The 25,735-nt window shown below is 61.1% G+C and overlaps 5 protein-coding genes across 5 annotated transcripts in view; 3 read left to right on the top strand and 2 right to left on the bottom strand.

The window, feature by feature from the left end:
• The window catches only part of LOC117645705 (elongation of very long chain fatty acids protein AAEL008004), a 37,801-nt gene extending 31,339 nt beyond the window's left edge, over window positions 1–6,462 (bottom strand). The window contains exons 1-2 of the mRNA XM_034386039.1: window positions 6,419–6,462; window positions 5,855–5,921 (exon numbers count right to left, since the gene is read on the bottom strand). The gene's annotated coding sequence lies outside the window, so the exon portion shown is untranslated. The remainder of the gene's footprint in view (window positions 1–5,854; window positions 5,922–6,418) is intronic.
• A 231-nt stretch (window positions 6,463–6,693) lies between these two features.
• LOC117645708 (mitochondrial fission process protein 1) lies at window positions 6,694–7,895 on the top strand. Its single transcript, XM_034386044.1, has 3 exons — window positions 6,694–6,988; window positions 7,065–7,192; window positions 7,268–7,895. The coding sequence occupies exons 1-3, from the start codon at window positions 6,913–6,915 to the stop codon at window positions 7,565–7,567; spliced, it is 504 nt and encodes a 167-aa protein (XP_034241935.1). The 5' UTR covers window positions 6,694–6,912; the 3' UTR covers window positions 7,568–7,895.
• LOC117645707 lies at window positions 7,892–10,603 on the bottom strand. The gene is made up of 4 exons (XM_034386043.1): window positions 10,487–10,603; window positions 9,216–9,261; window positions 9,074–9,120; window positions 7,892–8,999 (listed from the first exon to the last, which is right to left on the bottom strand). The coding sequence occupies exons 2-4, from the start codon at window positions 9,241–9,243 to the stop codon at window positions 8,391–8,393; spliced, it is 684 nt and encodes a 227-aa protein (XP_034241934.1). The 5' UTR covers window positions 9,244–9,261; window positions 10,487–10,603; the 3' UTR covers window positions 7,892–8,390.
• A 2,944-nt stretch (window positions 10,604–13,547) lies between these two features.
• LOC117646341 lies at window positions 13,548–19,585 on the top strand. The gene is made up of 5 exons (XM_034387220.1): window positions 13,548–13,817; window positions 13,904–14,142; window positions 14,716–14,932; window positions 15,163–15,284; window positions 19,516–19,585. The coding sequence occupies exons 1-5, from the start codon at window positions 13,548–13,550 to the stop codon at window positions 19,583–19,585; spliced, it is 918 nt and encodes a 305-aa protein (XP_034243111.1).
• A 3,175-nt stretch (window positions 19,586–22,760) lies between these two features.
• LOC117646542 (proline-rich protein 36-like) overlaps window positions 22,761–25,735 on the top strand; it is a 36,600-nt gene continuing 33,625 nt past the window's right edge. Inside the window, 1 exon segment of the mRNA XM_034387570.1 lies at window positions 22,761–23,087. The gene's annotated coding sequence lies outside the window, so the exon portion shown is untranslated.

Here is a 25,735-nt window from a genome sequence, read left to right as displayed (position 1 = left end):
AGGCAGTGAGGACTTTGACACTGGCTAGCCCGGCCCGGCGGGGCGGGGCAAGGCGGGGTGGTTTGCAGCCTGGCCCCGCACAGTGGGCCAGAAGACCGGTGGAGGCGGCCAAAACTCCGAACGCGTTTTGAGCTCCAGAGTCGCTCAGCAGGACTCGAACCGAGTGTGTGACCCCACCAATGGATTCCTCGTTCGGAGAGCAGTCCATTGGTGGGGTCACACGTTCGGTTCGGGTCCCATTTAGCGACTCTGGAGCTCAATCCGCGTCTAGAGTTTTGTCCGCCTCCACCGGTCTTCTGGCCCACTGTGCACCGGTACGCCATGCTGGCGGGAAGGGAGCTCCCTGTACCGCCTAAGCGGCCCGTCCCAGCAGGATCCGGCCAGGAGTTAACAGCCGTGGCAAGGATGCAGCCATCAGCACCTCCGGTCCAGGCACGCTCCAGGCACTGTCCAGGCACGCCCCACTCGCCCAGGTCGCAGGCAGAGGCTGTTGGCAGACTTCATTATGCTCCGCAAAGGCCTAACCTAACCAGATTGCCTTCGAAGGATGGGTGAGGCGCGCTTGCTTGCTTCAGTGGGTTTGCCCGCCCCGCCGCCCCGCGTCGAGAGGACCCTAAGCACCAAGCCCGTCCGGCTGGTCTGGCGTAGGCACTGGGCTAGCCTAGCCGGGGCTGTCGGGCCTAGCGCCCGCGGAACGGAGGATGCTGCCCCGCAACGCAGCCGCGTCCGGCGGGCTGGTCTACCCCGCCCACTCCATTACCATTACCATTAAGGGCTAGACCACACATGATCGTATGCCATTTCGGGAGGCGCTCGGGCCGCCGCTCGCATGTCCTGCAGACGCAGACTCTCTCTCACTCATGGGGCGTCGCGTGTAGGTGCGAGAGAGACAGACCGGGTCGGCCCCCTCCAGCCGTCTGATTCCTAGCACTCAGAGGTCGGACTTTTGAGCGATTTCGGCTGGCTGCAACGGCTGGGCGACAGCCGTTGCCTTGGGATTCGGCTGGCCCGGGCCGGCCCAGCCAGCCAAAGTCGGCTGGCTGGGACCCAGCCGAGTTCGGCTGGGCAGCCACGGGGCGGCTGTCGCGGCCGGAGGCAGCACTGGGAGGTGAGAGGGGAAGGGAGGGTCGAGCGTCGCCGGCCTAGCAGACGAAACGAGCCAGAGCCGGCACCGTCGCTGAGGCGACGCCGGCGACGCACTGCGACGCGCTCTCTGTCGCACACGTTGGCAGCCGGAGGCGGCTGAGGCCCAGCCTTTGCAGCCAGCCGACGTAGCGCAAAAGTCCGACCTCTGCTAGCACTGCTTTCGTCGCTCTGTCTCTCCCGCACTCATGGGGCGGTCCGTTGGGGTGCGAGAGAGACAGAGTGACGAAGCAGTGTTCGGCATCAGACGGTAGGCCGGCGGCCGGCGACCCTGGTCCACGGATGCACTTGCCGACCCGCGGCATAACCTCACGTCCACGCCGCCAAGCACCGCGCTGCCGCTGCACCGGCGTTGTTTGGAACGGTGGCAGCGCGCGCAGCGGCGGCCGGCGAGGGCGAGGACGCTCCGCCACTGTTTGCTCCGCGAGTGTTTGCCAGTCGACATGCATTAACACCCGGCAAGGCGAGGCGGGGCGCCGCTTGATCCGGACGCGACGGCGGCCGGCGCGCAGTGGGCTAGAAGACCAGTGGAGGCGGCCAAAACTCTAGACGCGTTTTGAGCTCCAGAGTCGCTAAATGGGACTCGAACCGAACGTGTGACCCCACCAACGGATTGCTCTCCGAACGAGGAATCCATTGATGGGGTCACACGCTCGGTTGGAGCCCTGTTTAGCGACTCTGGAGCTCAAAACGCGTCTAGAGTTTTGGCCGCGTCCACCGGTCTTCTGGCCCACTGCGCGGCGGCCGACGGCGGCCCTAGGCGACGAGGCCTCGGACCGCGTGGACCGCCTGCCTGCTTGGACCGCGGCGGGCGCGTGCCCCGAACAATTAGGGTCGACGGCTGCGACTCCAAACACGCCACCATTGTCGCCGAGGTGCGTTCAACGCGCCGCGGCGCGCTGCACGGCGCCGGCCCTCGACCCCCGCCCGTTTACCGGCATGCAGCGACTGGGAACCTCGATAACACGCAGGGAGAGCGGGGCAGGGGCACCACGGCGACGACGCGCCCGCAGCTGCCGCCATGCCGCGCCCGGAGCCTCTAAAACCAAGCAGTGAATATGGATATATGGCAGTTCTCATCCCGGTCGGCAAACAAGGCAACATTCTGATCAAGATGAAGACCCGTAGCGCGTGCGTCAGCGCGTCAGCAACCGATTTCGAGAGTCTTTTTGTCGCTCTTCTCTCTCGCACTCATAGGCCGATCCCTATTGGTGCGAGTGAGACAGAGCGACGAACTCGGAATCAGTCTGCTGGGCGCACAAGAGGCGCTGGCAGTTCGGCGCTGGCGGCAAACTGCGAAACTGCGAATCGCCGTCGCTGCCCGTGTTTGCTTTTCCCAGCCGTCTGATTCCGAACACTGCTTCGTCGCTCTGTCTCTCTCGCACCCCTACGGACCGCCCCATGAGTGCGAGAGAGACAGAGCGACGAAGGCAGTGCTCGGAATCAGACGGCAGGGCAGATGCTCGATGCCTCGCACCGCGTGCGCTTTCCTGCTCCACGGAGTGACTCCGAACCGCGCGTGGCTGTCCCTCTCACTCTCGTGGGGCTTGGCGTCGGGGTGCGAGAGAGACGGCGCGTTCGGACGCAGCCGGCTTGGCCCGCGGCGGGGCTCCGCCGCCTTGCCCAACGCGAGTGAGAGTGACGGAGACAGATGCCGTCCATAAGGGTCGCGCAGGTGGTGCCGTGTGACGGGCCCTTCCTTGGCTCAGCCCGCGGCCCTGTTGGGCCGGGAGCGCCACAACTAGGTCGCCACGGCTGCCAAACGCCGCGACCCTCAGCCCTCGGGCGAAAGGGCGCTTCTTGAGGGCAAAGGGCTCGCCTTTTTTCGGAGGCTGCTTGCCGCGGGGCTCTAAGACGACGCTCTACGCTCTGCGATGGTCCGGCGGGCAGGACGCGCCCGAGGAGAGGCGCCCCGCCCGAGGCTCGCAGCCAGCAGCACGCACTTGCGTATTCTCTCCACTGCAAGTGTAGCCACGCTGGCGCTGCGTCGCTGGCCTCTGTGCGCGGTGCGAGGTGCAGGGGCCTCCAGGGGCACGTGAGGCGCCGCGGTGGGGCGGGGCGGGGCGGGGCGGGGCGGGGCAGCCACATTGATTGCATGCAGCGCCACGGTGCGCCCTCAAGGTGCCGCAGCACGCCGAAGCGACGATCTGACACACAATCGATTAGGCTGCTGACAACAACGTCTCACTTTGCAGCCGAGTACAGTCACTCTCAAAAAGCGCATCGCGCATCGTTGGTGGCGGCGAAGGCGGATGACGGGCCGAGGCGGACCGAGGGGTGCCGCCACGCCCCCGCCCTCTTGGGCCCTCTGGGGCCGCAGGGAACAAGGCCGCTTTCACCTGATGACATTCCGAGAAGGGGTGCGCTGCTCACGCTGCTCTCGCTGCTCGGCCCATTTTCGGAAGAAAGCCGACTCGCGCCGCCCGCGCTGCCGCCTGCCTTCCCCGTCTAGCCCGGTCTGGCCGCGTCTGGCCGCGCGGCTGGTATGGCGGAGGCGGGGCGCGGCACAGTGGGCCAGAAGGCCGGTGGAGGCGGCCAAAACTCTAGATGCGTTTTGAACTCCAGAGTCGCTAAATGGGACTCGTACCAAACGTGTGACCCCACCTATGGATTCCTTTGGATTCCTTGTTCTGAGAGCAATCCATTGGTGGGGTCACACGTTCGGTTCGAGTCCCATTTAGCGACTCTGGAGCTCAAAACGCGTCTAGAGTTTGGGCCACCTCCGCCGGCATTCTGGCCCACTGTGCGCGGCTGACTGGGGCTGCAGGCTGATTCCGAACAGTGTCGTGACAGTGCGCTGTCGAAGCTCTGTCTCCCTCGCACTCACGGGCCGTGCCGCTCGGGTGCGAGAGACAGCACTGCGTAGACCCCTGCCGTGGCTGCGTACGTCGTTTTCGACCCCTAATCTCTCTCTGCCCCCTCGGCCGCCCCGATGGCGAGACCCCACCTCCACGGCGTGCTTGGCGTGCTTGCCGGTGCCCCGGGCCGACGGGGCCTTGGACGGGGCGGCTGACGCGGTGGCCGACACTGCCCACCCTGCAGCGCTGGAGCGGCCGGAGCGGCCCGGTTATCCGGCCGCGAGTTGTTTGAGGTGCCCGTTAACGGCGTGACTCGGCGAAACGACACAGCGGTGACGGCGAGTCCAAAATCGGAAATCGCGCCGCGAAAGATGGTGCCATCATTCGCCAAAAACAACAAAAGAAGCCTCCCTGCCCGGAATCTGTGTCCGCAAGGTGATCGAAGTCCCTCCCGCGCGGGGTAGCACCCACTGGGACCGACGTTCAAGCCGTGGGACGGGCGGGTTGCCCAACAGGTGGAAGGCAAGAGCACGGCAACAGGAAGCGGAAATTTCGAACGATATCCGCGCGCCGCTCGGCGCTAGGCCTTCTAGGCCTTCTCGGCCTCGCGCGCAACGCGTGAATAAAAGTCAAACAAGAAAGCCTAGCCGCCCCATTCCCACGCACCGCGGATCCGTGACGAAATGGCGACCGACCTGTATTGGGAGCAGCGGGGCGCATTCCGAATGGTCGCGCTGTCTCTCTCGCACCCCCACGTCAAGTCCGCGCGCCCCGCGAGTGCGAGAGAGACGGGCGTCCGGAGCGCGCCGTTCGGCGGCAACCCGCGGCCGGTGAAAGGGTCAAAGGGGTGCGCGGTGTGCGTCGGCGAGCCTAGTCCGGCCAGCGGAGTCCCGGCCAGCGGGTGGACTATGGAAATGCGACCAGGACGGGAATACCGCCGGCCGCGCGACAGCGGCCAGAATGACTAACCTTTTTCTTTCTTGCCTGTTTTTTTTTGGTCTTGTTGTCAGGTGGCGGTCCCCTGGCGAGTGTACGATAGTAGGCGGCGGTAGTGGCTTCTATTACGCCCGGCCCGCAGCAGAACAACACAGCGATTTTGCGAGCCGATTTCGGCTGGAGTGAGTGGGGGTAGGATGGAGCGACACGGAGTCGGCCACGGGGAGCACCGCAAGAAAGATCGCACCGGCCATCTCCGCAGCCAAGTCATGGGAAGCGGCCGAATGCCGGACCCACGGCAGCGACTATCACCACCTGCGTCGTCTGTCCCAACTCCCAACGGATCGCCGCCGCGGCAGTGCGGCTCCACGAAGCTCCCGGAAACCGCCTCGCCGCCAATCCAAACTCGACCTCTTCTTTCCTTTCCGCGTCAAATGGGGAAAACTGATCCGCGCCGGGCGAGTGAACGTCGGTGGGCAACGACCCGATAGACCAAGAGAAATGAATATCAAGTAGTCGTCCTTCGGCGGGCCGGCCGGGCCTCTAGGCCGGGCCTGCTGTCGACTGATTCCGAGGGCCGCCTTCGTCGCTCTGTCTCTCTCGCACTCGTGGGCCGCCCCTTTAGGTGCGAGAGAGACAGAGCGACGAAAGGCGGCCCTCGGAATCAGTCGACTGGCTGGCGCGTGAGCCGAGCACGGCCGGGCACCAACACGAACACGAACGTGGCGCCACGGGGCCCGGCTCGACACGGTGCGGCACGGCACGCCTCGCAGCGCCCGAGCACCGGCCGCCCCGACCGCACCGCCGCGCGATGGGCTGCCTACCCGCCGACCCCCGCGGCGCAGCACGCAGAGACGCTGAGCGGCGAACCGTCCCTCCGCTCCGGTCGGTCCCTCCCCCTTCGGAACAACTGTGACGACTGTGACCTGCACCGAACCTGGTTCGGACCGGTCAAGGGGAGGAATGGAAGCACTCACCACAAATTTCCGCGAGAGGGAAATTCAGCCTGAGAGTAGAGGGATGCACGGACCACGCGATCAAATCCTGAGACAAAAAATATTAACCCTGAGACAAAAAATATTAACATCAAAGGTACGTAAAGATCAAAAGAAACGCTTTGTATGAAAAGTGCAGGAACGATTGGAGAAATTTTTAACACAAGTATGCGTTTGAAAAAGGTTCTAGAGAAGCAAAGTGCATTCATTCATTACAGGTAAATTTATTCAACGCCTGCACTAAAACATAAGACGAGGTGTCAAACAAAATGAAATCCGAGGGACAGCAGAAAACCCGCAAGGGGGACGAAGCATTCCATTCAGTTGACAAATTTAGCTTGCAGAGGAAATGAAAAATGAAAAAAAAAAAAAAGGCCGTACCCCCCGATACAGAAATAGATGCACCTAACCTGTTCCGACCGTATACACTGTAGAACGTCGACCGCGGCGAAAGACAGATAAAGGCACCTCGTGCGGACGGCGCGCCGCGCGACGTCGCACTCGCCCGTCGGGATGGGCGAGGGGAAAATCGTGCACACTACTTACCGATTGCATAAAAGCGTGCGAGAGATTTGCATTGCAGGCGGTAAACGTCTTGGTCTGCTAGCAGAAAGAGGACGCCAGTGTGAGGAACTACCAACACCACTTTCCTAAAACGAGGGAACAGGTGGCAGTACACCTCTTTCTAAGTTCTATTTTTTCAACTTTTGAAGAAAAAATACTTTTTCCGTCATTTTTACTTTAGTTTTTCGCTAGTTCTGACAAAATTACTCTCGCTGACTTTCCCGGGACTGCAAAGTTGAGTAGTGACTTTTTACATTCTACAGTTCTTACGGAAGAAGCACCTCCAAACACAGATGGCAGACGACATCAATTGAAGTCGTCCCGATTAAATTTATTTGACCTTGTTTAGTGAAAAATTTGATGTCAGACAGTGATTTAACCAATTTTTGGTGTAACTTCTATTTAACTGTCGCCTCGTATCACTAAAAAAGCTCATTTTTGCTTCGAACAAGGTTTTGTTTATTTCAAAGGAGGTTATGGCTACTACTTCAATGGCCATGGAGCAATCTAAAGAAGTTGACATTTATCGAGACACGCCTTTGAGATTCGTGGGTGAGTTTAGAGAGCAGGCTTTAAATTTTAAATCTTTGCCTGTGAGTCTTCTATCAGTCTGATTTTTGTGTTTCAGGATATACAAATGAAGTAGGTGAAGCCTTTCGACCTCTCGTTCACAAGAACATTGTCAATTTGAGCTACGCAGCAGCATTTATCTATGTTTTAGCTGATGTTAGAGATAAAGCTATTAAAATGAAACAGGTAAGCTCCCACAAGTTTCGTTATTTTTCTTTGCGATTTATGCATTTGGTTCAACACTTGTGTCTCCATTTACAGTCTCTTTCGAATACGGACCACTCTCCTTCATCGGTTAACAAAAAAGTTGTTATAGCAGGTGCTGACACACTTCTTTGGCAGACATTAGCGTCCGTTGCAATACCAGGATTTACAATCAATAGATTTTGTGCTGTAAATTACTTTTTGTTAAAAAATTATGCAAAAATCCCTAAACCTACCCGTAAGTATGTAACAACAGCTTTAGGCCTACTGTGTATTCCATTCATCGTCCATCCAATTGATGAATTCACAACATATGCTATGAATAATACAATTAGAAAGTTGTATTTTAAGGAATAGAGGAATATCTTCCACGTTGTTTGCAAGAATAGAGATCTATAATGACAATATTTTAACAGAAACAGGGAATCTCACTGCCATACAACAGTCCATAGCTAGAAACCTAGAATGCTGATTTTCATGTCTGCTCAAGAACTTTAGGCATGGATGATTTAGTTGTATCTGAGTACTGAAGTCAATGTGTTCTTAGAAATAAATTTTAGTGAAGTAGAATATTGTGTAAGTGCAGAAGTAAGGTTTCAGGTAGTAACATTCCTTATCATAGTTTCTGTGATTGTTTTAGCTTGTATCTTGCATGGTTGACGTTTAAATATAAAATTTATGCAAATTTGCAGTATTTATTTCAACAATGACAAGATAGTATTGATCACTTTCCTTTATTAGAGTAAAATAACTATTTCACATGGGTATTGCAAGAAGAGCATCGATTTACAAAATCTAATTTTGTAGACCAAGGCTCCTTAACCATGACCGAGGCAATCTTATCCACTCAAACAGGTGAAAAAATAAATAAGTTGTGGACAAGATTTCCTCAGAATACATTTTCACTGTGGCACAATATCACCTTGCTTTCATCAGAGGTTTCGTCACATATTTGTGCAACATCATCTTCCGTTTACTTCAAGATGGAAACGAAACTGCCCCTTGACGCCAAACTAATATCACCATTACTACATCAAAATTCTTAAGCATGTAATGGTAGAATAGAATGATGAGAGTGGCAGATTAAACAAAACAGACGGAAGCACAGAGGTGGACTCAGGAAGGTGGAAGGGAGGAGATCTCAGAGAGGAAACTCGAGCGCGGCATGCTGCAGCAGTGGTTAGTATCTGATGGTGGTGAAGGCTCCGTACTTGTTGGTGCCCTCGTCGGAGGTGTCCGTGGTGGCCTGCTGCTGCGGGCCGTCCGCCTGGGCCTGCTGCAGGGCCTGCGGCCTGCCCTCCATGGGCCTGACCATGCCCTGCTGGTGCTGCACCGCCTGCACCGGGTGCTGGTATGACGCCGTGTCCTCCACGACGTCGGCCATGTTGTCGTCGGGCATGGTGTCGGCCGCGTTGTCGGCGTCGTCGAGGTCCTGATCCTGCTGCTGCTGCTGGCGCCGCGACACGCCGAGGTCCTCGTTGAGGCCGTAGAAGCGCTCCGAGTCCTGGCACGAGATGGCGTCCTCGCGCCGGCTGCACGTGAAGGTCTCCTGGTTGAAGATGGTCTCCTCGGGGCACACGAAGCTCCACTTGTACATGGCGCCGCGGCCGTCGTCGAACTGCACGGGCAGGCACACGTGGAACAGCTGGCAGTCGTTGTCCGGGTCCGCGTAGTAGCCGTAGTGCCGGCCGGCGCACGAGAAGCGCTCCGACAGCATCTCGCCCGCGCGGATGGAGGTGGCGTTGGACGGCAGCCCCAGCCGCAGCGCCGCGCCAGTGTCCCGCGCCACCTGCGGGCCGCCAACCAAAAGCTGCACTACATGGAGGCGGCAAGCAAGTCACTACACTGCACCGCCGGGCTTACCCTTATCCTAGGGGCGGCGGCGGCCAAAGCAACCACCAGCGAAGACGCTGCAAAAAGTAGAGAGAGAAATGTAAGTGAGGCCAGTTTCCTATCAGCCTCGAAGCTAGAACGACGACTGTAGGCGTCATTTCAAACAGCGTACCGAGCACAGCGACCACGACTCTGTCCATGGCGGTGCCGGGCTTTGCCTGCAACAGAGCGAAAGGGTTATTTACCGAGGCTGGGCTGGCTGGGCCTGTGCTTGGTGGGGCGCCGCCACGCCCGGCCCGGGCTCCCTCCCTAGGCAAACGGCGTCGCGGGGCGCGGGGCCCCGTCAGGTCACGACCCCGGCACGCGCGGCGCGAGGCGCGAGGCGATGACAGGCGGGCGGCACCAACGGCACCGCGCTGCAACGGACACAGCCTGCCGCCAGGCCGCCACCGGGGCGCACCGGCACACCGGCACTCTGTCGGCGGCAGTCATGAGTCCATGAGTCACGCTCCTTCCGGCCTCCAGCCCCACACCGCCCGGCTACACTGGAAGGAAGGCCCCGCCACCCCCAGCCCCCGCGGCCCCACACTGACGCCGCGCCGCGCATCCCAACGGGACTGGCCCGGCCGCCACGCGCCGAAAGCACGTCGAAATCGGATGGAGTGCCCCAAGGCCAAAGGCTAAGCAGCACGAAAAGTCTTCAAAGGCTGATGCGGCATTGATTTGATCGTAAATTGGTGAAAATCATTGTTTTATTTGTAATGTTACGTTCAACGCGAGGAAGTAAAATGAAACCCCTGAAAGGTCGCGCGTCTCTCTTCAACTGGAGGTTCGAAAATTTCAGGATACAATTAACCGGGATTGCAAACAGTGGCGTCGGAAGTCCCTCTCGCTGGGGGGGGGCTCAAATATTTTAAAAAATCCTTAAGCGCGACCCCCCCCCCCCTCATTTTACGTGATAGCCTATTTTAATCCAAAGGTACTCCTGCACAGGTATGCACTATGAATATTCGTCTAAGAAATTTAATGTAAAATTTGCGGTTGTTTTCTCTTTAGATTTTTAATGTTTTTGACATGGTAAATATTCATGGACTGTGAACGACATGTTATTGCATAGAAATAAAGTCACTTTGAAAAGCTACTTCAAAGTGCGAGCGAAGCGAGCTTCAAGCCAACGACGTTTGTTTCCTTTTAACTACAAGATGAAAGCAAGGAGCATGCTTTGAAATGTCCATTTGTTCGTGGCGTGGTTGCTGCGACACGTCAAGTCGCCTCCAGGAGCGTCCAATAGCGTTACGCGCAAAAATTAAATATGGCTATCGCTCCGCTCGGGCCAAAAAATGGGGGGGGGGGGCTCAGCCCCCCCTGGCTGGCGATGGGGGGGGGGGCTCTGAGCCCCCTCGTCACCCCACTTCCGACGCCACTGATTGCAAATTAACTTACTTGTTGAAACTGAAGTAAATCACAGACCGCACTCCTCCCCGACTCCCCGAAGCACACGCACACACCGCACTGCGACCGCACGCACACACCGACCGCCTCGCTAACGCACTCCCTGGCCTCCAGCGGACACAGCGCGACTCCTCCAGGCTACGGCAGTGCGACTGTTTTATACTGCGAGCCCGGCCCAGCCCCGCCCAGCCCAGCCCAGCACCACGCCGCCACGACTTGCAGGGCGCCGCGACGCCGCCAGGACGACGACGACGCCTGCAGCACACACACACATGCACACACACACACACACGCGCGCGCAGGGGTCATATGCATGCAGCGCAGGGCCTCTCGGCCGTCGCCGCCGCGGACTGCGGCCCGGTGGGCCGGCAACCTGTCCCGCTGCTGAACGCTCTGAAAGCTCCGAAAGTCCCGAAAGCGCTGAGCGCTGGAAGGCGAAAGCCCAGAGAGCCGCCCCGCCCGAACAGGGGCTTCAGCTTTGAGCGGTCTTCAGCAAGCTTCAGCCTGCGAACCGGGGGTAGGCCACCCGCGGGGGCGGCGTGCGCGACGGGCGGGCATGCTTCAGGCGCCCCGCCCCGCCCCTCCGCTTTTCGGGTGCGTCCGAGGCAGTCCGAGGGGCCGCTCGCCCTGGCCATTGGGCCAGTCCAACTTTGGCGCGGCGCACAGTGGGCCAGAAGACCGGTGCAGGTGGCCAAAACGCTACGCGTTTTGAGCTCCAAGTCGCTAAATTGAACTCGAACCGAACGTGTGATCCCACCAATGGATTCCTCGTTCGGAGAGCAGTTCATTGGTGGGGTCACACGTTCGGTCCCATTTAGCGACTCTGGAGCTCAAAACGCGCCTTGAGTTTTGGCCGCCTGCGCCGGTCCTCTGGCCCACTGTGCGGCGCCTCGCCTCGGACGCGGCCCGACAATAGGCGATACTGCGGCACACGAACGGGGACGGGCACGCCAGCAGGCCGAGCAGGCCGAGCCGAGCCGCCTGCATTGGGCTCATTTCAGGGTGCCGTTCCTCTTCGGACGTGATGACCATTCCCTGCGTGGGGCAGCGGTATTGTCTGTGTGACTGCGCGCGCGTGTGTGTGAGTCGGTGTGAGTGTGCGTCTGTGTGTGTGTCACGTCTATTCTGCAGCAATTACTGGCGTGGCCCGGGCGTGAAGTACGCGCCATGCAGCACACACATTTCCTGCCTCGCTTTCCACTGGAAAGAAAAGCCCTCCGAGGGGCTCTCGCTGGAAAATGCGCTGCGTTGTGATTCCCAGCTCGGCCCGGCTGGGCCCCACTGCTGGAAAATGGTTTTCCGGAGGGACGCCACCGCGGCCGTCGCGTGTGCGTCTTCCCGGCCGTGCACGTCCGCGGCGCGTGCCGCGTTCAGTCCCTTCGCCGCCTCGTGTCGATGGGCCATACTCGAGGCGATCGGCTCAACGGCGTCGTACCAATAAGCAATCAACGCCCCGCCCCCACCGCCCCGACACGACCGCCAACGCCAGCGCATTGACAGGCAAGAAGATGGTGCGGCAGACCGCTCGCTTCCAAGAAGGGTCTAGAGTAGAGTGCTGGCACCGCTGGGACATTGAGCGAGCTCCCCTAGGACGACCGTGACCTCGTTAGCAATAAAGTCATTGATTCAATCACTTTTTGACCAACTTTGCGAAGCTGTTGCTCCCAAAGTACACGATAAAGTCGTGTCCTGGGAAAAACCAAGATCGAAAGTATCCAAGGTTGTACAGAGGGCGAGGCACAGGGCGACGGAAAATCGGAGATCGGAATCAGTCTGCTGCGGGCTTGCCGAGGGCTTGCCCATGCAAGCGTGCGTCGCGAGGCGCCAGCAGTCTTTCGCCTGTGTCTCTCGCACTCGTGAAGCGTTCCGATGCGGTGCTAGAGAGGCTAAGCGACGAAGCAGGACGCTATTCGGCCGTGCGTAATGCGTTCCGGGAATACGAAATGAATCGACGTGCCGAAGGGCCAAGGGCAGCCAAGGGCGGAGGGCGGACAAGGGCGACATGCGTGCAGTCATGAGGCGTTATTACCAGCTCTGCGGCCCAGGGTCTGTGCCTAGGGCCTGTGCCTAGGACCTGGCGACACGAGCTGCAGAGGGCCCCGTTTGCGGTGTAGGCACGGGGAGGGGAGGGGGACCTTCGACTTGGCGGCCCTGTAGGTGGGGTCATCAGATGCCTTCGCGTCGCCCTGCAGTACGCCCAGCCAGCCCAGCCGGCCCAGCGCCCTCAGGACGCCTAGGGACGCCCTGGCGCGGCGCCCTGCGGCCATGCCTGCGGCCCCTCGCGCGGCCCTCACGGCTTCCAGACATGTACGGACTGAAGACCGGAGACACTGACCCGCTTCCCGGGCCCTGAACCCCGCCAGGCCGTGTTACCTCGAGCCGCGGGACTTTTATCGAGATGCAAAGTTTCGTCGTCGTTCTCTATCCGCGCAGGACTGTTTCCGTGGGGATTACCACGCCCCGACGCCGCCTCGAGCCGCCCCTTGTCCCTTGCCGACGGCGAGGGCAGCGCCACCCCTCCCCCAGGCAGGCCGAGGCAGGCGGGGTAGGCGTCGCCGCCACCCCGTGGGCGTGGCCTGGCCGCGGCCTGGCGGCGGCGCGCTGTGATTGGCTGTCGCCATCCCGCGGGAGCTGGTCCAGCCTGGCCCAGCCTGCCGCGCCGCCAGCTCGGCAGTCCTTGCTCCGCCGCGCCCGGGACGCGGCCTCCTTCCGCCTGTCGGAGACGCCGAGGCCAGGACCAGCACAGTGCCAAGTGGCGAGGGCACAGCCATGGTAAGCACGAGGCCCTGGGTGGGCTCGCCCTGTACGCCGTGGACGTCGTAGAGCGCCTCCTCAGCTGCCCCCAACGCTCTGCCCGCAGCCCGCCTGCACGCCGTTGCCGCTGCCCTTGCAGCCCCTCGGGCAGGGCGGCCAGCCCGCGGACTCGGACCTGTCCCCCACCGTCCCGGACAAAGGCACCGCCTCGCCCGCCAGCTCCGCGGCCTTCGCGGCCTCCGCGGCGGACGCGCGGCACACCAACGGCGGCTTCGGGGCCGCGGCCATCCAGGGGGCCATGACGGCGCCGGGCGTCCGCGCGGGGCGCCACACCGCGCTGGGCTGCCCGTCGCCCGGCAGGGGCACGGCCTCGCCCAAGGGGTCGCCCAGGGGATCCTCCGTGCGCGACTCGCCGCGCGGGTCGCTGTCCGACGACGACGACTGGGAGGGTGAGGTGGACCACGACGACCTGGCCTCCACGTCGGACGGCTTCTCGCTCTGCGACGACGACGACGACGAGTCCACCAGCTCCGGCACGGCAGGCCCGCGCTCCAGGACGGTCCTCAGCGTAAGTAGACCGAACGCCTCGTTTGTAGCCATCACTATCCCATCAGCGTGGTGACGTCGACGGCCTCGTCCACGCTCTCGTTCCAGGCCATGTCACGCGGCTCTCCGCTCGGAGTGTCACCCTCGCCGGCGGGGACGTCCCTGCCCAGCCCCGGCCTCGGTGGCGGCGGCGCGGGCCCGCCCGGCCGCAAGGTGTTCACCAACTCGCGCGAGCGCTGCCGCCAGCAGAACGTGACGGGGGCCTTCGACGACCTGCGCAAGCTGGTGCCGCGCCACCCGCCCGACAAGAAGCTGTCCAAGAACGAGATCCTGCGCAGCGCCATCAGGTACGCCAGTTCGTCGCACTGTAAAGCGGAAGAGTGACCCAAGTCGACCTATCCCAAATTTGAGTTCTTCCCAAATTGGTCATAACCAATAATGTCAACTATACTTTGACTATCAATTTGAACCCTGAACTGAACTCTCATTTGTTCTTGAGTAATGCTATGGGAAAACAGAAAATTATAAGAAAACATGCACTACAAAATCAAATGTGTGCTTAGTACACAGCTGTGGGAGTATACTTGCAAGTACACATCTATATGTGTGTACTTGACAAGCACACATCTATAGATGTATACTTGGGCAAGCATGCATCAATAGGAGTGTGCTGTCAAATGGGTGACATGTATGTGTGCTTGTCCCAGTACACAGCTATAGATGCATACTTGCTCAAGTACACATCTATAGATGTATGCTTACCAAGCACACACCTATAGATGTGTACTTGCAAGTACACTCCCACAGCTGATGCTAAGCACACATTTGATTTTATAGTGTGGCTTGCACTTTCCTGAAAAGTGAGCGAATTGTCCAGCTTCACAGTCCATGGAACCTAAACCAATGTCCATTTGCACCAGGTACATCAACCTCCTGTCGTCCGTCCTCAATTGGCAGGAGAAGCAGGAGGCGCTCACCAACAACAACGACAGCATGGCCTGCAACAACAACAACACCGTGTCCGTCAAGGTGGAGCCCTCCGCGTGGATCTCCCACAACAACCCCCTGTCCACGACGGACTCCTGCGCCGTGCTGGCGAACCACGTCGTGCACATCTCCAGAGGGAACTCCATCACGGTTAGTACTAAGTACCAATGCACTGTCAAAATCTGTTGTCGCTTTATGACAAAAACGCGGATGATATTTTCATCACTTCGAAATAATGACTGTCATCACAAATTGATGACATTTTCATCAAAGCTCCTATACTTACTGCATGAGCGTGACAACAATGTCATCATCAGTTGATTTGATGACATTATTGTAGCATTGAAATTGTCATCAAGAGACGACGCAAATTTTCACAGTGCGGCTCCAAAGGCCAGAGAGTCCACACCGTCGCACAGTGCATCATGAAGGCTTACAATCAGCTCGCGTTGCAGAGGATGCCCGTGCTGGTGGCGTCGTCGCCCGCGCCGCCGGCCATCCCGTCGTCGACGGCCGCGTCCAGGGCGACGGCCAAGGGCGCGCCGCGGCCCTGCGTGTCCGGCGGCGGCGCCAGGGGCAGCGCGCTCGTCAGCTTCATGTCCCGGAGACCGCCGGCAGCCTCAGGGTGAGCGCGGCGAACAGTGGCGGTCCGCCGCGTCGTAGAGCACCATGGTGACGATGTTGACGGTGTGCCGCAGGTCGCCGCCCGTTCCCGCCGCCACGCCCGCCACGCTGCAGCCCAAGACGGAGCCCGCCTCGCCGCCGATCAAGATGGAGGTGACGGAGGACGGCGACGGCGTGCTGCAGCAGCCCGCGCTCCCGGCCGCGCACGCGCACATGATCGGCCTGCCCGTGCTGCAGCGCGCGCCCAACGGCGTCCCGGCCGTCCAGGCGCCCAGCACGGCGCCCTTCTCCAGGGGCCGCAGGGGCGGCGGGGGCCTCACCGCGGGGGCCGTGCTGTTCGGCGGCAAGGCCGGCAGGATGGGCACGGGGGGCTTGGTGGCCGCCAGGAAGAGGAACCCGCGGATCTAGCCGAAGCCTCGCCGTCGACCCGCCTTCAGTTCCCATTCCTTCGCCGAGGAAAGCGTGGCTTCGAATCTCGTGATGGCCTCGTCTTGTATGTAATGTAGATCGATAAGTGTTGAGCTGCTCGCCTGTGATCTTCTGTTAATTTACCATAGTCCAATCCAGTAGTGAAATCACTAGTAAAACTAAAGCGTAACTATATGCTTGAGTCAAGCATAAAGTTACGCTTGAAGACGTTACGCTTGAAATCAAGCATTGGCTAGAAATTCCCCCATGCATTTAGATAGGGGGAATCTTGGCAGATGAGCCTGTTACGCTTGATTTCAAGCGTAAACTGATTACGCTTGAAAACAGTGGGTAATACTACGCTTTAGTTTTACCAGTGATGTACGGTAAGATGAGTACACTTTAAAAATCAATAATAAAGAAACAGATTGTATGGTGAATACAGTTTTCCTTTTCCCGTGTGTCCTTGAAGGGGCCTGCGTTTCGCAGTCCATGCGATATTGCCACGTGGTTCTTTCTATCACGCTGCACTGCACACGATGGAGGGTTGTGGAGACAGGGGCGGGCGGGGCGGGCCAGCCACGCCTACCGCACCCTTTTCCTCGACGGCCGGGCTGGCCAAGGGGCTGGCCGCCTCGACGGGCCTGTCGGTCTGCACACTCATTCCGAGAGTCGTTTTCGCCGCTCTGTCTCTCTCGCCCTCATGAAGTGGCCCGTGTATGTGCGAGAGAGACAGAGCGACGAAAACGACTCTCGGAATCCGTCTGCTGTCCGCGACGGTTCACTAGTACATATTTCTTATCGGCCGCGGTGCGTCGTACTTGGGGCCTGCTCCGCCTGCCTCGCCATCTGCGGTCGGGCCGCCGAGGGCCGCCGAGGGCCACGTCGACCAGCCGGGCAAGAAAGGCGTGGCGATAACGGGACCGAAATACTACGCGAGGGGTATCAACTCCTGGAAGCGAACGCAAACGGCGGCGGGCACTACGGCGCACTGCCGGCTGGAGGAAAAACCGCCTCGCGACACACTCACACACACACGGTCACGTCCAAGCCACGCCACGCCGCCGCTTCGTCGCTCTGTATCTCTCGCAACCTTACGGGAGGCCCCATGAGTACGAGAAAGACAGAGCAGCGAAACGGGCCTTCGCACAGTGGGCCAGAAGACCGGTGGAGGCGGCCAAAACTCTAGACGCGTTTCGAGCTCCAGAGTCGCCAAGCAGGATTCGAACCGAACGTGTGACCCCACCAATGGATTGCTCTCCGAACGAGGAATCCATTGGTGAGGTCACACGCTTGGTTCGAGTCCCGTTTAGCGACTTTGGAACTCAAAACGCCTCCACCGGTCTTCTGGCCCACTGTGCTTCGGACTCATGCGGCTACAGCGACAGCGGCCGCGGTGGTGATGGTCGCGGAGTTCCCACGAGGACTGCAAGGACGACGAGGACCGGCAAGACTTCCTGACGTGTCAATTAATAAAAAATCGGGCTTAGGAGGTAAACGCTATCTCTGTTCTGACTTAGGGTGGGGGAGCGCGGCCAGCGCGGCGGGGGGTTGGGGGATTAGCGGTGGGGTGGCGTGTGGAGAGGACGTGGCTCGCGGTGTGTGAGCGTTTGTGTGTGTGAGTGTGAGAGAGAGCGCGTCAAAGTCAGTGTGTGCATGTGTGTGTGAGGATGAGGACCTGCATTAGCATTCATTGGCCAGTGTGAGTGAGAATTAATCGAGCCCTCCCCTCCCCCTCCCCCCGCGCACACGCGCCGCAACACACACAGTATAAACCTGGACACGCGTGGCGTCCGCGGCGTCTGCCCGGTGATCGGCTCGGCGCCTCCACTGCGAGGAGCGGGCCGAGGGACGCCCCAGTCTGATTGTTTGGTCGTCCAATCCGGTGGAAGGAGAGGGAGAGTGTGTGGTTGTGTGTGTGAGTGATAGAGAGAGAGAGAGAGAGAGAGAGAGAGAGAGAGAGAGAGAGAGAGAGAGAGAGAGAGAGAGAGAGAGAGAGAGAGAGAGAGAGAGAGAGAGAGAGAGAGAGAGAGAGAGAGAGAGAGAGAGAGAGAGAGAGAGAGAGAGAGAAGGAGGGTATCATCTTCACGGGCACGTGGCGGCCACGCGACGCGCACGTGTGTTTGTCCGTCAGTGCTCTTTTTGCAGCGACTCATCCTCGCCGGCTGACAAAGAAGAAGTGGCCTGTTACTTTCGGAATCGCAGCAAAATCATTATTTACAGAAAGAGAAATCCCGTTGCATGGATAATATGAAATAAAATGATAAAATTATGGTCAGCCATGTGTTAAATTGAGAACCGCGACTCTGAAAAGGTCCCGGTGCGATGGCAGTGCGTATGGTGGTGTGAGAAAAAGGTTCACTGCCTGGGTTATGAGGAACTCGTCGCGCACCGCTCGTTTCTTCGTTTTCTCGTTTTCCCCGGAATCACGTCATAAATGTTTCAATTTCGGCGCGCGGCTGCGTGTCGCGTGGCGCCCCGCCCCGCCCAGCCTTGACTGTCCCGCTCAGTCTCACTGACGGATCGCTCACACTTCGGCCTGCGGGCTGATCCCGAATAATGCTCTCGCCGCTCCGTCTCTCTCGCACTCATGCGGCCGCGTCCCGCCGGGGTGCGAGAGAGACGGAGCGACGGGAGCCTCGTCGGTGGCGCTGGTCGTCACACCCCTCCGGCCGACGGCTTTTTAATGTTCCCACAGTGCGGCGTGCGTCGCCGCGTTTGGCGGCGTCGGCGTCCCTCCCGCGGCCGCGCACGCCGCACCCGCCGTCTTCCCCGCCTGCTCGGCCTGCTCGGCTTGCTCGGCTTGCTCGGCTCCACCCCGACCTGCCGCAGCGACACAGCGACACGACAACGCGCGGCGCCCCGCCGGACTCGCCGCCGTCCCGCCCTCTCCGCGCTGCGAGGCGGGGAAGCAGGGACACCGTGGGGACACCGAGGGAAACCGCCACCCGGAGGGCGGCGGACGCGGCGACGCGGCGACGGCGACTCGTTGGCGTCGACGAGCGTCAACACGCCAACAAATTGCGCCCGGCCCATCCAGCTGGGCGGCCGTGGAGGGGAGGGGAGGGAGGGGAGGGGAGGCGGGAGGGGAGGGGGCGGTCCTTATCGGGCGCGTGCAGGCAGCCTCCCACCCTCCCCCACCCGCCAACCCCGCCCCGCGCGGGAATCAACTAGCACGGGGATCCCTTATCAGCCAGGGCCAGGCCTCGCGCCCGCCACCGGGGAGGGGGAGGGGGGAGGGGGCGGTTAAGCCCCGTGCCGGTGCCGACGGCTGGAGCATGTTAAGTCAGTGTGACAACGAGCAGGCGTGGTCCTGGAGAGTCTGGAGGGCGTGGACGGCCTGGAGAGCGCGGACTGGCCGCGACAAAGAAACGCAAGGCAATGAGAGAAGTAAAGGCTGCAGGGGATAGTTTGCGGTCCAACGTTTCTCAAGTCAATTCGATGCATCCGGTCAGCAATGGCCGATCTACAGAGCGCTTGGGTACAAAGTCCGATCTACAGAGCGCTCGTCTACAATGACCGATCTACACGGAACTATTTTGAAAAGACCGATCTGTATTTCAAAGCTTTTTTGCTACCTCTGTCAATCCTAAAGTACGACTTGTAAAATTTCGGAACATTCTGTATTAGAAAATATGATAAGCATACTTCGATATAAAGGTTAAAACAACATTTTGAACGTTGTATTTTAACTTTGACAGAGATGGAAAAATAGCTTTGAAAAACAGATCGGTCTGTTCAAAATGGTTCTATGTAGATCAGTCATTGTAGACGAGCGCTCTGTAGATCGGACTTTGTACCCAAGGGCTATGTAGATCGGCCATTGCTGACCGGATGCATCGAATGGGCTGTCGGCCGGGCCCCGTGCAGGCAGACGGGCCCGCCGCCCTCCGGAGCGCAACGGGACTGCCTGCTCGCCAGGCGGTGGCCGCTCGGCCGCTCCCGCCCGGACGGTAGGCCACCCATCCGACCCGACGGTCGGGCGGCGTGCCTGCGTGGAGCTCGCAGGCGGTGACGCTCGGCCACCAGTAGGGCTCTGACTTTTGCCCGGGTACCCGGGTTACCCGGTTACCCGCCCGCCCGGGTTGGACCGGGTCCGCGGGTAGACCCGGGTACCCGGGTATGCGGGTAAACCCGTGGACCCGGGTCCCGGGTCTGCGGGTCTACCCGGAGCCTTGGATCCACCGCCCTAGCAGTAGGCAACACGCAGTGCGCTCCAGTGGGCCGTGTTGCCTACTTCTAGGGCGGTGGATCCAAGGCTTCGGGTAAACCCGCAGACCCGGGACCCGGGTCCACGGGTTTACCCGCAAACCCGGGTACCCGGGTCTACCCGCAAACCCGGGTCTTACCCGGGCGACATCGCCGGCCACGTCCGGCGGAGGTCGTCGAGTTCAGTTTGCAGCAGCAGGCCGTGTGGAATCGGCGCGTAGGTTTGCTCGTGGTGGCGGTGACAGCTTCCCTTCCAGCACCTCCCCGACGGCACCTCGGCGTCGTGGGCGTCGCGCGCGTCCACGCGGTGTCATGGCGGCCATGGCGTCACCCGGCCGCACTTTCTCTGGCGGTGCCGCGGTGCCGTGCCGCGTTGAGCGGGCCGGGCAACGTGGCCCTCGTGGCCCCGGCGGTCGAGACGGCCGAGGTCCGAAGTGGGGGCGGGGGCGGAGTTCCGCGGCGCAGATACGCCGCGTTGGGGCGCACCGGTTCGGCGCGGAGTATTCCCGAAGGGCACAGTGGTGGCAGTACGCACCGCGACGAGGGCCTCCAGGACTCAGAGTGGGTTCACCCGCGTCCACATGGCAGACTAAACCCTCGGCGCACAGTCACACTTGAGCAAAATAGAGCAAGCTGTTAAATCCGAGCCTCGTTTCTGGTTTTTGTGGCGCGCGGTTGCGTACGAGGTGTTTTTCGGCCCGCCACCGTGCGGGCCGTGCCCCGGCCCGCCGGGCGATACCGAAACAGAATAATGAAATGGAATAAGTCCCCACTTTCTCCGCGTCTGGCGGCACGGCGTTGGCAAGGCGCACGCCACGCCACGCCTGTCTCTGGCCCGCTTGCCAAAACGCGAAGGGGACGGCGCACTGTTCGCGAATATCGCGCGCGGGGCCGGGGTTCGAGTCCCCGCGCGGTCCGCTGCCTGTCCTGTCGTCGTCAGGGCTGCCGCGGCTCCATCGCTAGGCTGCCGCGCTGACGCATGGGCCTTACGCCAGACCGCGGCCGCGCCACGCCACCTCCCGGATTCGAGCGCGAGGCGCGAGGCACTGCTTCTTGCGGCCCGGGTAACCCCCCGATGCGTCCCGACCGCCAAAAGAAAGGCCGCGCAACATCGACGCGGATTTCTTGGCGACGACGGGGCGCTGGCGCGGTGCTGGCGCGGCGCCTCCTGGTGGCGTAACGCATAACGCGCAGCGGGGCGCGGAGGCGGGGGCGGGGGCGCGCCACTGACACACCCGGTACCGGTACGACGCCGCCAGCCCACGACACGTCACCGCCAACCGAAACGGACATCGGCTCCTGCTTCCTCGCGCAGGGCACCGCCTGCTCTGTCTGTCTCTCTCGCACCTCTCCGGCACGTCCCGCGAGTGCGAGAGAGACAGAGCGGCGCTCTCGAACGCAAGCCGCACGCGCGAGCGCGGCACGCATGCACAGCACGCGTCGCGGCGTTACTTCCCGAAGACCGCTTCCGCTTCCGAAGACGAGCACGACCAGGACGGCGATGACGGCGGCGACGGGGAGGACGTCGCGGTGCCTCGTGCCGACCAGGACCGGCTTCCAGTTTTATTTCTTGTGCCTCGGAGTATTTTCCGGTGTATTCGGAATCCGGGCGAATCTGGAATCGGTCCGCTTTGGGGCCGAAATCGGTGGAAAATGAAGCCCCCCCCCCTCCCCCGGCGCCCTTCCGCGGGCGACGAGGCGTGGCGGTGGCGATGGAGGCATTATCCGGACTGGATATGACGGTGCGTGGCGAGGCGTGGCGTGGCGTCGCTGGGCGTTGCTTGGCGCGGCGTCGCCGTTGTCAACCGAGACATTCCTCGCGCCAATTTCGGAGCGTGTCCTGCTGCCGAGTCCTGGATACCTCACTTAGTGTAGACCAGTTTTGGCGGACTCGTTTTTGAGCTCCGTATAGTCAAACCGAACACGTGATACGGTACTGCTATGGATTGCCCTTTGAACGGGGAACCCAACATGGTGAGTTCGATTCGAGTCCCCTTCCCGGGCCATGCAGTTCAAAGCGTGAGTGTTTGTCCGCCTCACTGGGCCTCGGACTGCTGCAGACTGATTCCGACAGTCCTTTCTCCCTCACACCTATTAGGGATGTCCTATGAGTACGAGAGGGACAGAGCGACGAAAACGACTCTCGGAATCAGTCTGCAGGACATAGCGACGTGCGACGAGGAGCTGCTTTTGACGGTGTAGCGCGCGGGGCGTGGCGGCGTGGGGCGCGGCGGCGCGGCGCGGGGTGCCTTACCGCCCAAAGATATGCAAGCTGCATGAGGAAGGCGAGGGCGTCGGGCAGGAGAAGGGCGCCGGAGGGCTTACGAGCGGCGCGCTGGGCGGGGAAGGGAAAGGGAGGAGTGGGAGTGGGGCAAGGACCTGTCCGAAGGGACCTGTAGGGCCCAACAAGTGAACAGCGCACCTGCGGCGCTGGCATGGCGCTGCGCCGCCGGGCCGCACCTTCACCTCTTCGGCCGGTGGCGCTGCCTGGCGGTCGGAACCGGAACGGGCCGCCCTTCCCTGCCCTCCCTTCCCTCGGCCTTCTCCGCCTCCAGCGCGTTCTCGGTGCTCTCGGCCCACGACGACGACGCGCTCCAGGGCGGCCGAGCCGAGCCGAGCGAGCGTTGACTTCAACGGGGGGCATGGAGGGGAGGGGCGCGGGCTGCGGGCGGGCCCCTCTCGGACGGACGACGGACCTGCCCGGCGAGCCCCTTAGTGAATCGCTCGCCGTGGTGCCGCTAGCCCGGCCAGGTACATCGCAGCGCTCCGCCGCCCCGCTGCGCCGGGCCGTCGCGCTGCAGTCCCTCAAGTAGTGAATCGTGCCGCCCGCCCGACTCGAGTGACTCGCGGTGCCCCAACAGGTGGATTTGGTTCATCTATTCGTGCGTGTGTGTGCGTCCAGGATACAGCACCCAAGTGTCTGACGGCAGTGTGTGCGTGTGTTTCCGCAAGCGTGTGTGTGTGTGTGAAGTGTCAAGTGAAGTTCCATTTCTGCCAGTGCAACACCGCATCCACCAGTGACTCAGGATTTTTCGCAAGGATTCAACCACCGGCCTCCGTCCAGGTAGCCTATTTTGACTCCCTGCGTGGCTGTGCACCTGTACGCCCGGTCAGCCGCCGGGGCCGCCAAACAACCACTACAACTACAGTGCACGTGCGAGAGGGATTTCACTCGGAGGAGGCGACACCTGTAGCCGGGAGGGGGGGGGGCGAAGGGCAAAGGGTCCGGTAGTGTGCCGGAGGGCCCGAGTGGGGGTCAGCACACGCGACGTCGCGAGGCGCACGACCTTAATTGTGTGGTGCAGGGCGCAGGGCGGCAGGGCGGCAGGTCCGCTGAGAAAGGGCCGGCAGGGCACGGCACGCTTCGCACGGCGCGGCTAACGCGACGCCGCGACGCCGCGACGCGTCCTCGGAGTGAGTGTGAAGTGCGAAGGCAGCGCAGGCCAACCTGCCGCACCGCCACTCCGTTTCCGCACACGGGGCTCGCAGCCACTCGCAGCCTGCGCAGCACGCAGCCTCAGCCGCCCGTTGCCGAAAGTGTGCCACGGAACACAGAGTGGAGCCGGCCGCCACACCGCTGCTGCTGCGGTGGTGACGGAGGGGGGGGGGGTCCAGCCAGGAATGCCGTGCCGTCAGGTATCGCTGCACGGCTCGGCTCTGGACCAGATCTCATGCGAGCCTGGAGCGCTGGCGGAGCCTTTGGATGGCAAGCTCAAGACGGATGGTGCAGTGTGGAGGCATCCCTGGTCCCCGTGGGCCTTGCTGGCCTTGCTGGCGACGACGGCGGGGGTGCGAGGCGACGCGCTGCAAGTCCATGGTGCAGCCGGCGGGGATTAGCTGGGAGCGGTCCAGGCCGCGGACAATGGGGCGATGTCATTCATCTCCGCCTCCTTGCAGCCAAGTGGAGTCGCTCTGTCCCCCTCGCACCTTGCGGGGCAGCCCTTGGGTGCGAAAGGGAAAGAGCGACGACGTCACCGTGCGGAATCGCCCCGCTAACAACGCTTCCCGGCGAACCAAGCAAACCAAGCCGGCAGGAGGGGCGAAAAACACCTGTCGTCGTCGCTTCCTGTCCGAGGCCGCGAGGAGGAGGTCCCTGTCGCCGCGTCAGGCCGCACGGGAAAGGCGGCTTCGGGGCTGCGTGGAGGCTGCACGCTAGGTTAGGTCAGGCTGCGTGGAGGCTGCCCTGCTGCTCCATAGAGGCTGCACGGAGGCGCTGCTGCAGACGCCTGGCAAAAAGGCCCGCTGTCCGGACCCGCCATTTACGCCTGCCGACAAAAAGCAGGCAAAAAGCAGGCAGCGGTACAGTGCGGCAAATTGGGCCGAACGGCCGAACCGCCGCCTTGCCTTTCTTGCAACCTTTTCCACTCGGGCGCGCAAGGCGCAGCGCGCGGCAGTGCAACACGTACGAGCCCTTGGCTGCCCTTGGCGCGGCGTCGCGGCAGTGGGCCAGAAGACCGGTGGAGGCGGCCAAAACTCTAGACGCTTTTTGAGCTCCAGAGTCGCTAAACAGGGCTCGAACCGAACGTGTGACCCCACCAATGGATTGCTCTCCGAACGAGGAATCCACTAGTGGGGTCACACGTTCGGTTCGAGTCCCATTTAGCGACTCTGGAGCTCAAAACGCGTCTCGAGTTTTGGCCGCCTCCACCGGTCTTCTGGCCCACTGTGCGCGGTGGCGGAGGCCCCAACGGGGCTCGAACCCGAACATCTTCTGTTCCCCCAGTCGGTGCGTCAAGCATCCCGTCACCCAAGCGCTGCGCCGCGCCGTGCCATGGCCGTGTGTCGCGCTGTGTCGCAACACGAGTCTCGATTCGGCGGCGTAGAAAGTGCATCGGCGCCGTCCTGGAGCAGTCGGGGGCGGGCAAGGCGGGGCCGCGCTGCGTTGTCGTGACGGAGTGTCGCACGACGTCTCGGAGTCGGAGTCTCGGACTCGCCTAATTAATGAAGCACGACTCCCCCTCTCCCTGATTGTCCCTTGTTGTGTAGAGAGGCGTGCTTTGTTTTCTTTCTGCCGCACTGCACCGCGCTGCCGTACTGCTGCGTCTCGCACTTCGCCGTGAATGGCATCGCAGACCAGGAAAGCTGCTCTGACAAAAAAAGGGAGCTGGGATTTTCGGAGTTTCGCAACAATTCTTGACGCATTTTGAGCTCTAGAATAGCTAAAAGGGAGCCGAATCGATCGTGTGATCCCACCATTGGATTCCACGTTCGGAGAGCCATTCATTGGTGGGGTCACACTTTCGGTTCGAGTCCCATTTAGTGACTCTGGAGCTCAAAACGCGTCTAGAATTTTGGGCGTCTCCACCGGTCTTCTGGCAAATCCACTGTTCGGGGCAACGTAACGGACGGTAGCGGGCCGCGCCGCCCTCTTCGGGAAGTCCCCGCGAAAGCGCCTACTGCAACGGGTGTACTGTGTGTGTACGGTTCGGCCGTCACCAGCCAGACGGCGACCCTTGCGACCCGCGGCCCGCCCCTCTCGCCAGTCACCGCACTGCCACTGCTGTCGCGGCGCACGGCGCACTCGGATGACAGGATCACGCGGGGCATTACAGTGTGCAGGATTACCGCACGAGGTGCGAGGACCTCGGCGAGGACCGCACAGGATGCGCCTCCCGACTTTCTTCAATTACTCGACACAGGGACCGATTTATTTTCCGCCTGAAAATAGTGAGGTCGATGGCCCTCCCAGAAAATGACGGCGCAGTGTCGAGT

Source organism: Thrips palmi, unplaced genomic scaffold, assembly GCF_012932325.1.
Source record: "Thrips palmi isolate BJ-2018 unplaced genomic scaffold, TpBJ-2018v1 HiC_scaffold_19, whole genome shotgun sequence".
Lineage (NCBI taxonomy): Eukaryota > Metazoa > Arthropoda > Insecta > Thysanoptera > Thripidae > Thrips > Thrips palmi.
The sequence above is the reverse complement of the archived record's forward strand: the minus strand, read 5'-3'. Positions and strand labels throughout refer to the sequence as shown.